The 14,630-nt window shown below is 33.0% G+C and overlaps 2 protein-coding genes and 1 non-coding gene across 6 annotated transcripts; 1 reads left to right on the forward strand and 2 right to left on the reverse strand.

The window, feature by feature from the left end:
* The first annotated feature begins 2,292 nt into the window (after positions 1 to 2,292).
* Positions 2,293 to 6,666, forward strand: LOC115950858 (aspartic proteinase A1-like). Of its 3 annotated transcripts, none has more exons than XM_031068125.1 (14): positions 2,293 to 2,394; positions 2,844 to 3,222; positions 3,313 to 3,373; positions 3,468 to 3,562; positions 3,661 to 3,773; positions 3,926 to 4,094; positions 4,187 to 4,226; positions 4,678 to 4,742; positions 4,830 to 4,943; positions 5,043 to 5,101; positions 5,204 to 5,366; positions 5,512 to 5,631; positions 6,067 to 6,155; positions 6,345 to 6,666. In XM_031068125.1, the coding sequence occupies exons 2-14, from the start codon at positions 2,851 to 2,853 to the stop codon at positions 6,427 to 6,429; spliced, it is 1,545 nt and encodes a 514-aa protein (XP_030923985.1). In that variant the 5' UTR covers positions 2,293 to 2,394; positions 2,844 to 2,850; the 3' UTR covers positions 6,430 to 6,666. The 3 variants fall into 3 exon arrangements, with proteins under 3 accessions (XP_030923985.1, XP_030923983.1, XP_030923984.1); XM_031068123.1 differs by lacking the exon at positions 2,293 to 2,394 and adding an exon at positions 2,484 to 2,677; XM_031068124.1 differs by lacking the exon at positions 2,293 to 2,394 and having other exon boundaries at positions 2,788 to 3,222.
* A 230-nt stretch (positions 6,667 to 6,896) lies between these two features.
* On the reverse strand, positions 6,897 to 6,967 carry TRNAG-GCC. Its single transcript has one exon. It is a non-coding gene; the product is annotated as a tRNA-Gly (tRNA).
* A 654-nt stretch (positions 6,968 to 7,621) lies between these two features.
* LOC115950585 (probable WRKY transcription factor 47) lies at positions 7,622 to 14,253 on the reverse strand. 2 transcript variants are annotated; one of them, XM_031067787.1, is made up of 6 exons: positions 14,186 to 14,253; positions 13,891 to 14,102; positions 13,350 to 13,502; positions 12,566 to 12,925; positions 12,234 to 12,347; positions 7,622 to 8,524 (listed from the first exon to the last, which is right to left on the reverse strand). In XM_031067787.1, the coding sequence occupies exons 2-6, from the start codon at positions 14,095 to 14,097 to the stop codon at positions 7,868 to 7,870; spliced, it is 1,491 nt and encodes a 496-aa protein (XP_030923647.1). In that variant the 5' UTR covers positions 14,098 to 14,102; positions 14,186 to 14,253; the 3' UTR covers positions 7,622 to 7,867. The 2 variants fall into 2 exon arrangements, with proteins under 2 accessions (XP_030923647.1, XP_030923646.1); XM_031067786.1 differs by having other exon boundaries at positions 13,891 to 14,243.
* Between the last annotated feature and the right edge of the window lie 377 nt (positions 14,254 to 14,630).

A 14,630-nucleotide genomic window follows, 5' to 3' on the forward strand; every position in this document is an offset into this window, starting at 1 on the left:
AGCTTTGGAAATGACCAATGTTATTAATTTCGTTTCGTTCCAGTCGAAATGGCTGGAATATCTTGTACCGGCATGCAATTCGGTATGGTAATACCACTCGTTCCACCTCGGATCAAATTCCGGCCAATTTCGGGAAGTTCCGGCCATTTTGTCAAGTTCTGGCCAATTTCGACTGAAATGTACATTTTGGTCGGTATCAAATTTTGACTTAAAAAAAAAAAAAAAAAAAAACACTACAAACCCATTAATTTGAGGTTCCTACCATGTTGCTGGTTGCCATTCTTCTTCTTCCCTTCTCCATTTCTTCATCTCCTTCTTCTTCCTCTCTTCTCCATTTCTTCTTCTTTTACTCTTTTAATTTTCTAGCTTCTGCTGTCATCTAGGGTCTAGTACTCTTTTAAGTTTCAACTTTTACTGAACCACACATTAATAGTTATGGTTAGTTTTGGAAATGATCAATGTTATTAATTTCGTTCCGTTCCGGTTGAAATGGCCAAAATATCCCGTACCGGCATGCAATCTGGTACGATAATACCACATGTTCCACTTCGGGTCAAATTTCGACCAGTTTCGGGAAGTTCCACTAATTTCGGTTGAACTATACATTTTGGCAGGTATCAAATTTAGGGACTTAAAAAAAATAAAAAATAAAAACCCATCAATCTGAAGTCCCCATCATGTCGTTGGTTGCCATTTTTCTTCTTCTCTTCTCCATTTTTTCATCTCCTTCTTCTTCCTCACTTCTCCATTTCTCCCTCTTCTTCTTCTTTTACTCTTTTAATTTTCTAGTTTTTTGTTTCTACGGTCTTCTAGAGTCTAGTGGTCTTTTAAGTTTCAACTTTTACTAAGCCACACGTTATTAGTTGTGGTTAGCTTTGGATTCAAATGACAAAGAAAAGTTAAAAAAAATCATGTGTCAGACTAGGTGTTGTCTAGGTACAATGGTATATAACATTATTAATATATATTAATGTTTATAATTTTATACTAAAAAAAGTATTATTATTAGTAAAAATGTTATGTTTTACAACATTTTCACAACACTTTCATATCAAATTATAAGTTGAAAGTTGTTATTGGTTTTAATTTGAACCTACTACTAAAATTAATTTTTGCCCACCTATATCAACTAGTAATAACTTGTCACTTAAAATTTGTTGTTAAAGTATTATGAAAATATTGTCGACATAACATTTATGAATTTTATTTAGAATCTATATATTAATTAAAATATTAATAACTTTTGTCCATGCAATAAGTGCTTCAACTCTCACATTTATTGTATTTTTTACAATTATCCAAAATGTGAATTTTATTTGTAGAAAAATTATAATAAATGGTTTTTTAATCCCACTATATGAAATTTTTTTAGACAATTAAATTAAATTCATTATTTTATATAATAGTAACACTTCTTTAATTGATACTTTTATATATATGTGTGTGTGCCTTTTTTAGGAATTTTAAAACATTTTAAAATGGTACGTTGAAATAGACCAGTATCGAAATATTTTATTTTAGTAAACAAATCAAAACGGAATTAATAACATTGATTTAAACTAATGACTTAGGAGACATGGTTTCCAATGGATTTGTGTTATCCTTGAGTTCTAAACTTTTTGTAATCATAATTTTGAAAAAAAAAAAAAAAAGTAGAATTTATTGTTTTATAGTTATAATGTGTTTACTGTGTCTCTTCTTGTAGAATAAGCCTCTATCTATACTTGAGATCTTATTGGTTATGTCTAGTTATGCTTTCAATGTGTTGCTTCATCGTTGCTCTTCAATGTCATATGTCGCACTGATTATATTCTTAGCTATCTACACACTTATGCTTATTTCAAGTAATTAAATTCCCTAAGCTTTTCACCAAAGAAAAAAAAGGGGTGATAGAGAAGATTGGTTGTTATACACGATTGACCATTGCTTTAAACGACGTGTCTTCCGCTAAAAAGCATGCAGAATCTTGTGTCGTTTGGCATGTTAGATTATCACTCATTATCGTATGTGGCGTGGTCAAGTAAGTGACAACGTTGTTTCGTCAATCCGTACTCAAAAACAAAAGAGCATGCATATATGTATATCATCCTACAACTCCACGAAGTTACGTGGTGGTTTCCTCTTCCCTGATCGAACAAGTAATCGCAGTATGTTAGTTTGAGACTGAATGAGAATAACTCCCATGAAACTAAGGACAGCACACACACTAGCTAGCAAGGAAATAATTATCATGGACTAGTGGACGACAAAACCTTATGTTACCCACCACTTTAGTCAAAAACATCTTATACGTACTTGCTACTCTTTCGCGCATTGGCAACTCACTACATAAACGTATATATATCTATATAACTTCTCAATTATCAGCCACGACCACCTTGTGTCCTAAATCAGGTATATCAACTGCGAAGTTTCCTACCTATTACTCTACTATACTATTCATCATCATCATAAGTAGTAGCCATGTCTGATTTTTCTTTTGTTATGTTTGTGTGTTTATTGTTATGACTCGCGGTTAATAGGCCTTTATGCACTTTCCAGCTCTTTCATACGTGCATGAACATGCCATTGATAGTTTTATTAAACTTAATTTCTTGATAGAGGGGCTTTAAAGTTTAAATGATCAAGTAGTGTGCAAATAAGGCATTCACAACCACTTTTTGGGAACTTGGAACAAGTAATTCTCTGTTATATTTATGATTGTTGGACAAATGTTTGTAAAAATGAATATTATAAGCATCATCACTCTTTGATTTCATTCTGGTTTATGTATTTTGTGCCTTCATTCAAATATGCAATTGTTATATACGCTTTCTGAAATTCTTATTATTATGTTAAACCAGAGACTGCATGAGCATGGGGATTAAGTACTGTCTTCTGGTTGCAATCTGTATATGGGCTTTGTCAGACTCCTTGGCTTCCACAACTCCCTCTGATAATGATGGGCTAGTTAGAATTGCTCTAAAGAAGCGCTCTTTAGACCTTAAAAGTCTAAAAGCTGCAAGAATAATCCCCAATAGAGATGCTTCTCATGCTAGAGGTCTTGGGGATACTAATAGTAATTCAAATGTTCTCAAAACAGATATAATATATCTAAAGAATTATTATGATGCCCAGTATTATGGAGAGATTGGTATTGGTACTCCCCGCCAAATATTTACTGTTGTCTTTGATACTGGCAGCTCCAATCTTTGGGTTCCCTCTTCAAAATGCGTCTTGTCTGTATGTTTTTTTTTACTAATATGAGTTCTTGTGTTTTATGCTCCTTCTTTCTATTGAAGTCCTTTGTAAAGCATGACTATATGTATGCAGATTGCTTGCTATATCCATTCTAAGTACAGGGCCAGGCTATCCCGTACCTATACCAAAATCGGTAAAAAAAATTTCTGAATATTCATAACATATCTTGTATTTTTTTTGTTGCTATACAGTGATCATTCTCAAAGTTGTTTTTCAATCTTATTTAGGAAAACATTGCAAAATCCCTTATGGTTCTGGATCTGTTTTTGGTTTCTTCAGCCAAGATCATGTCAGAGTTGGGGACTTTGTCATTAAAGATCAAGTTGAGTTTTTTTATTTTAATTGCCCAAAGTTTCATTCATACTTTAAAATATGTTATGTTTTCATTGCACTCATGTTATGTCAGCTCTTATCCTTCAGGAATTTGTAGAGGTTACTCGGGAAGGATTTTTTCCATTCGTAACAACAGAGTATGATGGAGTGCTTGGGCTTGGGTTTCAGGATATTTCCGTGGGGCATGTCACGCCAGTGTGGTATAGTTTTCACATGATTTAGTGTTAAATTTGATGTATCTATTTGACTGTATACTTTTTTTCTTCATTAGTGAAGAGGATTTAAAGGGCTATTCTCCATTTTTTATTTCCTAACTTTCGAGGCCTTGTGCACACGACTTTTCTGAGGACAGGTATGATATGTTTTTCCAACATCATATAAGTCAGCAAATATTCTCTTTCTGGCTAAATCGAGATCCAACATCAAGGTTGGGAGGTGAGATTGTCTTTGGGGGTATCGATTGGAGGCACTTTAGGGGTGACCACACTTATGTCCCATTGACCCACCAGGATTACTGGCAGGTCTATAAAATTAAGAATTTGTTACTCCCCTTTAGTATCTTCTTATCATCAATTTGTGTGACATTTGACTAAAACTAAATTCATCTATCCAGATTGAGGTGGGAGACATTCTCATTGCAAACAGACCAACAGGTTCCGTTACATTTCCATTCCTTTCTGTGTTTAGCTGTCTGGATAATTTAATTAGAGCATGAATGAATTATATGTTAAGAAATTAAATTTGCTGAAGTATGCACTAGTTCTATTGAAGGACACAGCCTTGACAGTAAATGAGGTCTATGCCTTTTCTGATCCAGTTAAGCCAAAATCTTATCTAAAACAATCTTGAAAATGTGAAATGAATAATCAAGAAGGACTATCAAATTGTTGGTGAATTTCCAATTTATGTGTTCACTTGATTAGTGATCACTAGGTGTTTTGACTGTGAGGGTAATTTATTATTTTCTCTACATGAATTAAAAAGGAAAATAATCTCTTCAGTTATTATTTTGATATATAAGGCCTAAGAAGTACAACTTAGCTCATTCCATTCTATTCAGTTCATACATGCATAATAAACGATGACAACTTTTAAAATTTCCAGGATTATGCGAGTTTGGCTGTGCTGCCATTGTGGACTCGGGGACATCCTTACTTGCTGGTCCAACTGTATCAATACTATACTTTAAGCTAGTTTAAATTTCTCACTTTGCAGTATTTTCTTCTGTGACAATTTTTGTTCTACCTTGTTTTCAGACCATTGTGGCTCAAATAAATCATGCCATTGGAGCGGCAGGGATTGTGAGTATAGAATGTAAAACTGTCATGTATAAGTATGGCAGTATGATATGGGAATACCTAATAGAAGGGGTTCGTTTTCCTTAGCCCTTTAATTTTTCTATTAACTCTCTCAATGGTTATCTACAGCTCCTTCCTAGAATTTTAAAAGTTCACTTCCCACGTTTGCAGGTAAGACCTGAGACAATATGCGTAGGTGTTGGACTCTGCAATGGCACTCATCATTTAAGGTAATCAACTTGCGTCCTTTTCTGTTGTTTTATGGGATGATTGTGGGGAAGATTTTGTATTTCTTCATTCTCGGTTATCACAAGAAAAACCAAACTTTGCAGCACTGGGATTGCATCAATGGTTTATAATGAAACTCAGGCCGGGTCATCAGTTGATGATCATGAGAGTGCTCTCTGTACTTTTTGTGGGATGATTGTCTACTGGATTCAAGTACAGCTTAAGGAAAGGAGAACAAAGGAAAAAGTATTTACATATGTAAATGAGGTAATTTCTCTCCAAAGAATAGAACTTTTTTCTTCTAATTGTCACATCACTTTTGTAAGAATAGACTAGGACTAACAACAATTATTTTTTTCTTTTTTCCCTTTTTTTAATTTATTTTTTATTTTTAAATTTCCATCTGTTAAAGCTGTGTGAGAGGCTCCCGAATCCAATAGGAAAGTCATTTATTGACTGCGATAATATAGCTGGCATGCCATATATTTCATTCACAATTGGGAACAAATCCTTCCCCCTCTCTCCAGAGCAGGTGTGTATCTTTTTATGCATTAGTTAACTTCTTTGCATTTTGTTTGGAAGAGCGAACATGATACACCATTGAAAATAATAATTCATGCCATAATATCAAATGGGGTTGACCTTAGAATATAACAGCTCACATGACTAAATGTTCTGTATAATTTGATTTTCATTGTCACAATTTTTCATTACAATCAAAAACTATTAAGGTTCGATGGGCTCAAGCTTTTATTCAGTGCTAGCTTGCTCAATTTTTTTTTTCTATCACCTTTATGTATTTCTTTGTTACACAAGTAGCTTATCTATAAATAAATAAAAAACCCTCAAATTTTGAGAATGAAAGCAAAATACTATAATGAATCTCTTCTAGTTTGTGTTCCAATCCTAATATAAATATGCTTATTGTTTTTGAAAATCTCTTACTCCTTTTGGACCTTCAACTCAGTACACGCTCAGAGTTGAAGAAAATTATGGCACTGTCTGCGTTAGTGGGTTTGGTGCTTTGGATGTTCCTCCTCCTCAAGGACCCCTCTGGTACGGCTTTGATTATTCTCTCTCTCCGTGGCTTCTGACTTCATACATTTTCACCAGTCTGAACTTGCATTCAGATGCCTATGCACCTAATTATGCATGAAAACTCTACATTTCTTAATGCATCATCAAGTTTGAAGGTTAAGATATATAAATGAATCTACAGTGTATTACAGAAATGTCTGAATGCAGGGTTCTTGGAGATTTGTTCCTGGGAGCATACCACACAGTGTTTGATTTTGGTAATCTCAGGGTGGGATTTGCCAAAGCTGCATAGGAGATTGTTTGTTTGGTGTTAAAGCTAAGCCAGGCTGTGGTAAAGCAATGATAGGGGTACATGACCCTTTCAATATGTAACATGCCCTTTTGACTTCCAAATTCCAATGCTTTAAAGCTTTGTGTAAAGGTAATTGGTGTGTTTATAAATAAATGTGACATCATTCGGTTTAGCATTAGATGATAGCAAAAAGAAATGTTACTTCTGTGGTCATATATGATAAGAAAAGTTTTAGTATACGGATTAAGTTTGCAACTTTGCATAAAGAGCTACAACAAAAATTTTGCCGAGTCTCTGCTTTCTTTAATTCCCTCTCAACCACTACATATTGATATTGTTAAATGTTTGGTCGAGCATTGTTAGGAAGTAAAGAAAGTAAAGAATAAAAAAATCTGCAAATCTTTGTGCTGAAAAGTGGAAAGAAATGATTGTTGGAGGTAAGAATAAAAAAAATAAATAAAAGAAGTTGCACCAGCCGGGAATCGAACCCGGGTCTGTACCGTGGCAGGGTACTATTCTACCACTAGACCACTGGTGCTGTTGAAGACTTTCTTCACAGAGAATTAAATATTCCTAATCATAATTTTTATTTTTCAATTCAAAAGAAAACAAAAAAAAGAAGAGAATTTGATCCACTTGTTGCATTTGATCCAGCCTGTATTAATAGAATTTTCTCCATTGCGTCAACTCCATGATAATTACACTAACTAGTTCTTGGTGTAGGTAGAATATGAACCCTAAATCTTAAATTTAATAATGACTTTACGAATTAAATTAACTGGAACCTTTAACAATGTCTATATATAGTGTGGTATTATTTAAGATTTTAAATAATATGTCACAAGATACACATTTATATTTATAATATTTAATCTGCACCATGTAATAGATTAACTTTAAAAATAGAGCTTTTAAAAAAAAATAATAATAATTCAATAGGTATTTTTTTTTAGTTGAGATTATTTAATAATTACAACAATAGGAATGAGTGATTTGAACATTGATATCTTTATTGAAAATATCAATAGGTCAAATTGAGTTTCAAAACTCTTATTTAAATGCAGAGGCTTTTGTTTATTTTTAAATGTAGAGGATTCTAGTACACAGAAAATTGGGGAGTTCCACAAATTCAAAAATATGCAGCATTGTTTAGGACGAAAATTGTTCAAACTTTTCTTTTCAAGAGGGGTAGGACAAGAAAATTGTTTTAAAAAAAATGCAGCTATAATTAACATCGTTTTTTTCCATTGTCCAACAACACGAATGGATGGGAATTTATGCTTGCCAACCCAGTGATACAAGCCACCAAAACTGAAAAACATTTCTGTACATACCAGCTTCTTATTGCTAGGCAAACAAATTAATATTCACGTTTAAAACTAATCCAGTGCTTGCAGTACTAGTTTGTTTTGTTTCTTCATTTAGAAACAAGCTAGGACTAATTTGTGGCAAAAGTGGTGCAGGATTGATCAGGAAGTTGTGGGGCAACAGGCACTACAGCCATTTCATCAGAACAAGTGTCCTGTCCACTTATATTACTAGCATTATTTTTGTTCTGAGTTGAATCCATGATCGATGAAACAGCTGCCATTAGTGCTGTTGTGAAGTTTCGGTCTGTGGCAATAGCTGCAGTGACTGTATCCACCAATGTGGTGGGTGGCTTATTAGAAGACATGTACAAGGGATGATGATGATGCTCTGTGAGTTGTTGTTGTTGTTGTGGAACTCCATTATGCAAGGGCAAAGGGAAGAAAGTTGGTGGGGAGGGAAGTGAGAAATTAGGTGGGCGTTGCATGGGGTGGTGAGTGGTGTGGGTTAAGTCGAGTGTGATTGTGGGATATGGTGAAGAGGTAGAGAGGGTGGCCATGGTGGGAGAGATAGCATAATTTGGTAACATTGATGGGAAGAGGCTTGGATTTGATGGGTTATATTTGTGACTGCCATTACTACTAGTTGTTGTTGAGCCAGAAAGGAGCATGTTCACTGCTGCTGATGTTGTACTAGCCATGACCGTGGCTGCTGGTGGGAGAGAGTGGTTATGGTTTCCTTCATACGTTGTTATGAGGATGGACACGTCCTCAGCACACCTTTGCACCTGTTGCAAACACATATATCTAGCATTAATAATAGGGAAAAATCTATTACATACACTACAAAAATACACTGAAAGCATAACTTAATAATAACACTTGCTACTAAAAAACACAAAATAGGAGAATTCAACACTTTGTGTATGTTTGGATAGTGTTGAAAAACACTTTTTAGCTACATCCCATATTTTCCAGTGGGTTCCGTGCACTGTTCATGAAATCCACAAGTATTTTTTTCAGTAAAAATAACTTCAAAATTGGGTTCCATCGCATTATTCACACATTTAAAACTTATTTTGCTACAATATTTTCAGTTTTCAGTTTTCAACAATAAACGGTATCCAAACACACCCTTCATTTAAATTTCAAAAAAAAATGTTATTATTGAATAAAAGAACAAAAAGAATGTTACTATACTATTTTGCTTTTTATAATATCTCATGTATCATATATATATATATATATATATATATGAATATTTCTTGTTATATTGTGTTGGCTCTACATATTTATAAAACCTACATAATGTGAGGAAGAAGATGCATATATTCTATATATTCACAGGATACCTTATTTTGTTATGATAGCATATATTCTATATATTCTTACATATATTCTATATATTCACAAGATACCTTATTTTGTTATTAGCCCTTACAAGCACTTTTGTAGCCTTAGCTAACACACTTTTGTAACCATTAGGAGGAGTTTTCAAAAGAAAAAAAAAATCTTCTATGCCCAAGAGCTTAAGTATGATCCTAGAACATTATTTTTCACTTATAACAAAAGATAATTAAAACCCACTAAATGCTAAAAACAGTAAAAAGAATCTTAAAAAAAATGCCCAGAGCCGATTTATCTATATTATATATAAGAATGAATGCTTTAAAACCAAATCAATTGAATCACAAATATACATTAATGATGCCTAAATTTCAAACGTTTAGATAGGATTATAATTATTAGTTAAAACGAAGATTGGGAGCATTTTAGCATTCAAATCCGAAAAATAAAAGTTGATTGTGATACCGATTATCATGTGAAATGGAATGGATAAGTATGTGTTGTGCGGACTTGAGTTAAGTCTAACATCATATATTTACTAGGTTAAATTAGGATCTATAAGCAATTACAAGGGATCATAATTGTAATTGATTAGTTCTTTTAGGATATAAATGCAAATATGAATAGAGTTTTCTTGTAATTGTGTCAAATGGTATTAAAGTTAGTACCACCATGTGGTTTGAGGGGACTAAAATACTATCTAAACCCTAGCAAAAATGTTAGGAATTTATGTGGAGAGATTGTAATATCTCGAATTTTGTGGGTTGGCATATTGGATAAGTTTGTATTATGTAGATGTGTGCTGAGTCTCACCTTAGGTGTTTATTAGTTTGAAATAAAATATGTAAGCAAGTATGGCTGAGAAGCCCTAATTGGAACTTAACAAACTCTTTTGAAGTATGAACGCAAATCTGATTATTTCTTTTGTTGGTGTAAAGAGAAAAATTTTCAAACAATCATAAAATTTCCACATCATATCACAAGTCCATATGGTAGGGTCAAAACAGCCAATTACAAGATGTCACATGCTATTTTGTGGGTTCCACTATTGTTATTAAAAAAAATTAATGGAAATTTTCCAAATGTCACTAAATGGAAATTACAAAAAATATCCAAGAGTCAATCTCATGTTGACATGTGCCAATATTTTAATTTAAAGTGGCACAAGATGTTTAATTAAATATTGTCATGTGTTATGTAAAATTAGGACATTTTGACAAATCAACTAATATCATGTGTCCCTTAGAGAACAAGACTTAAAACCTTTCCATTTAAATTATAACATTTGTTGCCAATCAAAATTAAAATTATATCATTAAACCTTCCCAAGACTCCTATAAATAAAGTCATTCATTAGTTTTAGGCGAGGAACTTACTCAGAAGTTTCAAAATTTTACTAAAATAAAGCTCCAAAGCCTCCAAAATTTTCAACTTTTGAAACTTCATATTCAAGCTCCAAAACTATGAAGAACTTCTACATCCAAAAACTTCTAATACAAAGAATATTCGTCTTAATCATTCATCTTAATCTCAGAATATGAATGGAATTAAGCTTTAAAGCCTCCCAAAAACTTCAAGAACTTTAATTCATCAAAGATCCATAGGATTCAAGCTTTAATGCCCCAAATAATTTCTACATCAAAACCTTCGAATGTGAAGAATATTCTAAGAACATTCATTCATATCATTCTTACAAGTCTTAGAGTTCTACTAGAATTAAGTATCAAAACCACTAGACACTTCAAAAATTCTAATCCCTTGAAGATACTCGATTCAAGCTCTAAATCCCTAATGAAGTTCCACTCATAAGTTTTTGAATACAAAGAATGCGAAGGACAAAGAGTCTTTAAGAGGTGCATAATTAGAAATTCATCACAATTCGTAAAAAAATTCCAATCCACTTTTCAATTAGAGACTTTAGAGTGGAGGATATTTTGTATTCAAATCAAGACTATGTTGGCACAATTCTCAAGGTGAATTTTTTTTTTTCAAGAACATTAAATCATAGGATTAGTTTTTTGTAATAGAATATAAATATAAAGCACTGTACCCTTTCATTCATCAATAAAAATTTTACATTTGTGAAATATTTCAATTGTTCGATTTTCAAACTTGAAATTTTGTGTATACACTTGGGTTATGTAAGATGCATCTTACATAAGAAGGAGGGTTGGTTGGAGAAGGAGTTGCCATTGGAGAGGTGTCAAGGTGAGGGACTTGGAACGTGAGAGTGTGAAATGAATGGAGCAGTGAGTGGTTTGGGAATATTCATAGGAAGAAGAAGTTGGGTGAGTTGGTTGATTGGATCAAAAGACATTTGTTATTTTTAATGTTTGTCTCCAAGAAAGACGGAGAAACCAAAGTTCAAAAGACATTTGATTCATTAAAAGTTAATGGACAGCTAAGTTGTAGCATGATGTTTGGACTTTCCACTTTGAGCTGTGAGTCTGTGATGTAAAGCACCACAGGACGTGCCTCTGTAACCGGGTTCTAATTTTTGTGCTTCTTTTGTCTTGTTTTATTGGTCCTTCTTCTCTCTCTCTCTTTTTTTGAGTTGGTAACTTGGCATATTAGTATATAGATTTTTTTTTAAAAAAGTATATAGATTTTATTTGTAATTTGTTTAATTTGTTCATTTATTTATTTTAATAAAATTAAATTACAAAAATAAATTTGTGGAGGCTTAACGAGTTTATATTATATGATATCAAAGTTAGCTTAGTAAAACCATGTAGCTTAAGGGCATTGTAGCACAATATGGGTTCTATCAGATGTCAAGAATTTGAGGATAATTATGATACTCCAAATTATGTGGATTGGATTAGATCAAGAGTGTCAGGAAAAAAGAAAGAAGAAGAAGAATTTCAATTAAACTACGTATTTTGCCATTGATAGCCCTGATTGAACACTTTGACCTAGCTAATAGCTGTGTTTTTGTTTCTTTTCTGATACGATTTGGAGAGGGCGAGCCAGGCATGCACTTGCTGATCCTGCTAATCATTGTCCCATCTCTTTTATAGCCACGCTCGAGTTACAAGCTTGGCATTTTTGTTTCTAGATTAGGCTATAACCAGCTTGTATTCTTTTACATTTTTTTTGCTTGATTAAAAAATTTAATTCATTCAAAATTATATGAAAGAGTAGTCTCACCTGCTTACGAACTGGACATCCAGTGGCCATGGTGCAACGATAGTAAGCACGAGGACAGGGGTTACCCTTTGCCATTTTTTGACCATATTTCCTCCATTGACATCCATCGCTCATCTAAAACACCAAAATTTCTTCATTAATTTACTTCATGGAGTTATGTTGCTTCCATTAAGTTTGTCACAATTTTTTTCCAGCTTATTTGATTTATATACAAATTTTAAAAATTTTATTTTTACTTGGTAGTTGGTACAACTACACTATAAACCAATGAAAATAAGCACTCTCAAATGAGCACTTTGAAAGGAATATCAAATTATAGTTAATGACCATACCAATGGGGCATCTGATCTTGCTCTTATGGACACCCTTGCCTTCTTGCAAAATACCTGTTGATCAGGTCTATTCTCCTCCTCTAAGTTTTGTCCTAGTGCACCCCAACGATGTGTTGTATGATCAACATCATCATCATTGTTTGAGGACCCATGTTTCCTGCCAATCTGATCAGTCATGCTGTGGTCCATTTCCTTCGACATTACTTCCATATTATTGTTTTCTGGAGAAGCCAATCTTTCTTGTGTCTTGTCCTCTGAATGCAAAGCCTCATTTATATCCAATATTGAAGTAGATGTCCCCGGGTCTTTGGATTGTCGGGCGGGTAGGGTCGAACCACCCACTTCTTGTCTCTCATCCTTCTGATTATAAAATGGTGTATTTCATTATTAGTGAGTCAATATTTTATTTTTGGAATCTAATTCACTAAATACATTTTTAAATTTGTAAATGTAATATATAATTTGACGTGTAAAATGGATCATCTCAAATGGAGACGGTTTTGTTTTTAGTTTTTACATTAGTCTAATTGAACTACAGACTCTTGCCAAAAGTAGCAAATTGTTCTGAATAATACAAAATAGATTAAATGAGATTGGTCAACGCTACTCTCAAGTCTTCACAAACAGATTGATATTGAAGGTATGATTATGTATACATATATAAAAACAAAAACAAAAAGTGGTCTTGTTCAATGTTTGCAACTATACATGAACAGTTGCTACACCAATTAACCAGCTAAATCTAGTTTGGATGATTTATAAGAGTATGAGAAACCAAAATTACCGGCAAAGAATGATTAACGTCGGCTGGTTTTTGCATCACTGAAAGGAGGTGATCATGAAGAGCTGTGTAATTCTTGGTGGCCCGATCCAACAAGCTTCTCAGATTTCGATTCTCATCTCTTACTTGCTCAAGCTTGACCCGTAGCATACTCAACTGAATATCATATATATATGAAACTCGATATTAACACTTGTTTTTTTAATATATATATAAATATATATATATATATATTTACCTATAAAATACTTTTAAAAAAAATACTTACCTTTTCCTACAAAAAAGAATAAATGAATAAAAATAAAAGAAGAAGTTATGGATCAAATACTAAGAATATTCAGGTTAAGAATATACAGAAACTCATAAACATATAAATATATATATATATATATATATATATATATATAAAATAAAAAAAACAAAAAAAACCATGTATGTTGTGCATGAGAAAGCAAGCTAAAAAGTAACTTACTCTAGCGCAGTTTGCATAATATGTACATGTGTATAAGAAAAGGCAGATGAAATTGAAAACACACACACTTACATTAATATTGGAGGGCTCCTTTGGAGTCAGTAATGGTGGTGATGCAACCTTGTCATCTTGGTGTCGAAATTCTGGTGACCCTTTTGGAATTAGCAGCTCGCAGTTATCATTAGCAGAAAAGAAGTCAAATTCTTTGATCACTACAGGTTTTGCATCCATGAAATTCTCTACAGGCTCATTAGCTTCACCAGCTCGAGATGATATCATATTCCCTGGAGTTTTCAGATCAAAAACTCTCTAAATTTTTTTTTAAGAATAATATTCACAATAAAAGAGGGCATACACAAGTATATACCGCGTTCAATTCACTGGTTTTCTTGTAAGTCTTCTCTTGTATTTAAACAAAAGACTTCCATGACTTTTATAACAAAAGCAATACATAAAATATAGAATAAAATAAAAATAATAGATGTTTGGGATAGCTACTGCCTACTAGAAACCCTCTTTCTTTTCTAATCTGTAAGAGAAGACTTGAACCGCTTTAAAGTCGTGTGGAAAAAAAGGATGGTACGCAGGCTGAGATCAGCGAAGTTGAGGGGTGGGTTTTAAATCTGAAAGAATTGTCTTTTAGTGGTGAAGAAGAACTAAAAAATTGAATTACTCCATATTATTTGCTATGTTTAAATCCTGTCTATCAAGGATTAGATTTTGTCATATTATAAATGACGGTGTTTGTTACACACCTATTTCTTAAAAATGAAATCGTATTTTCAACTCACAATTATTCAGTTCAAAAAATA

Source organism: Quercus lobata, chromosome 6 (assembly GCF_001633185.2).
Source record: "Quercus lobata isolate SW786 chromosome 6, ValleyOak3.0 Primary Assembly, whole genome shotgun sequence".
Taxonomy (NCBI): domain Eukaryota; kingdom Viridiplantae; phylum Streptophyta; class Magnoliopsida; order Fagales; family Fagaceae; genus Quercus; species Quercus lobata.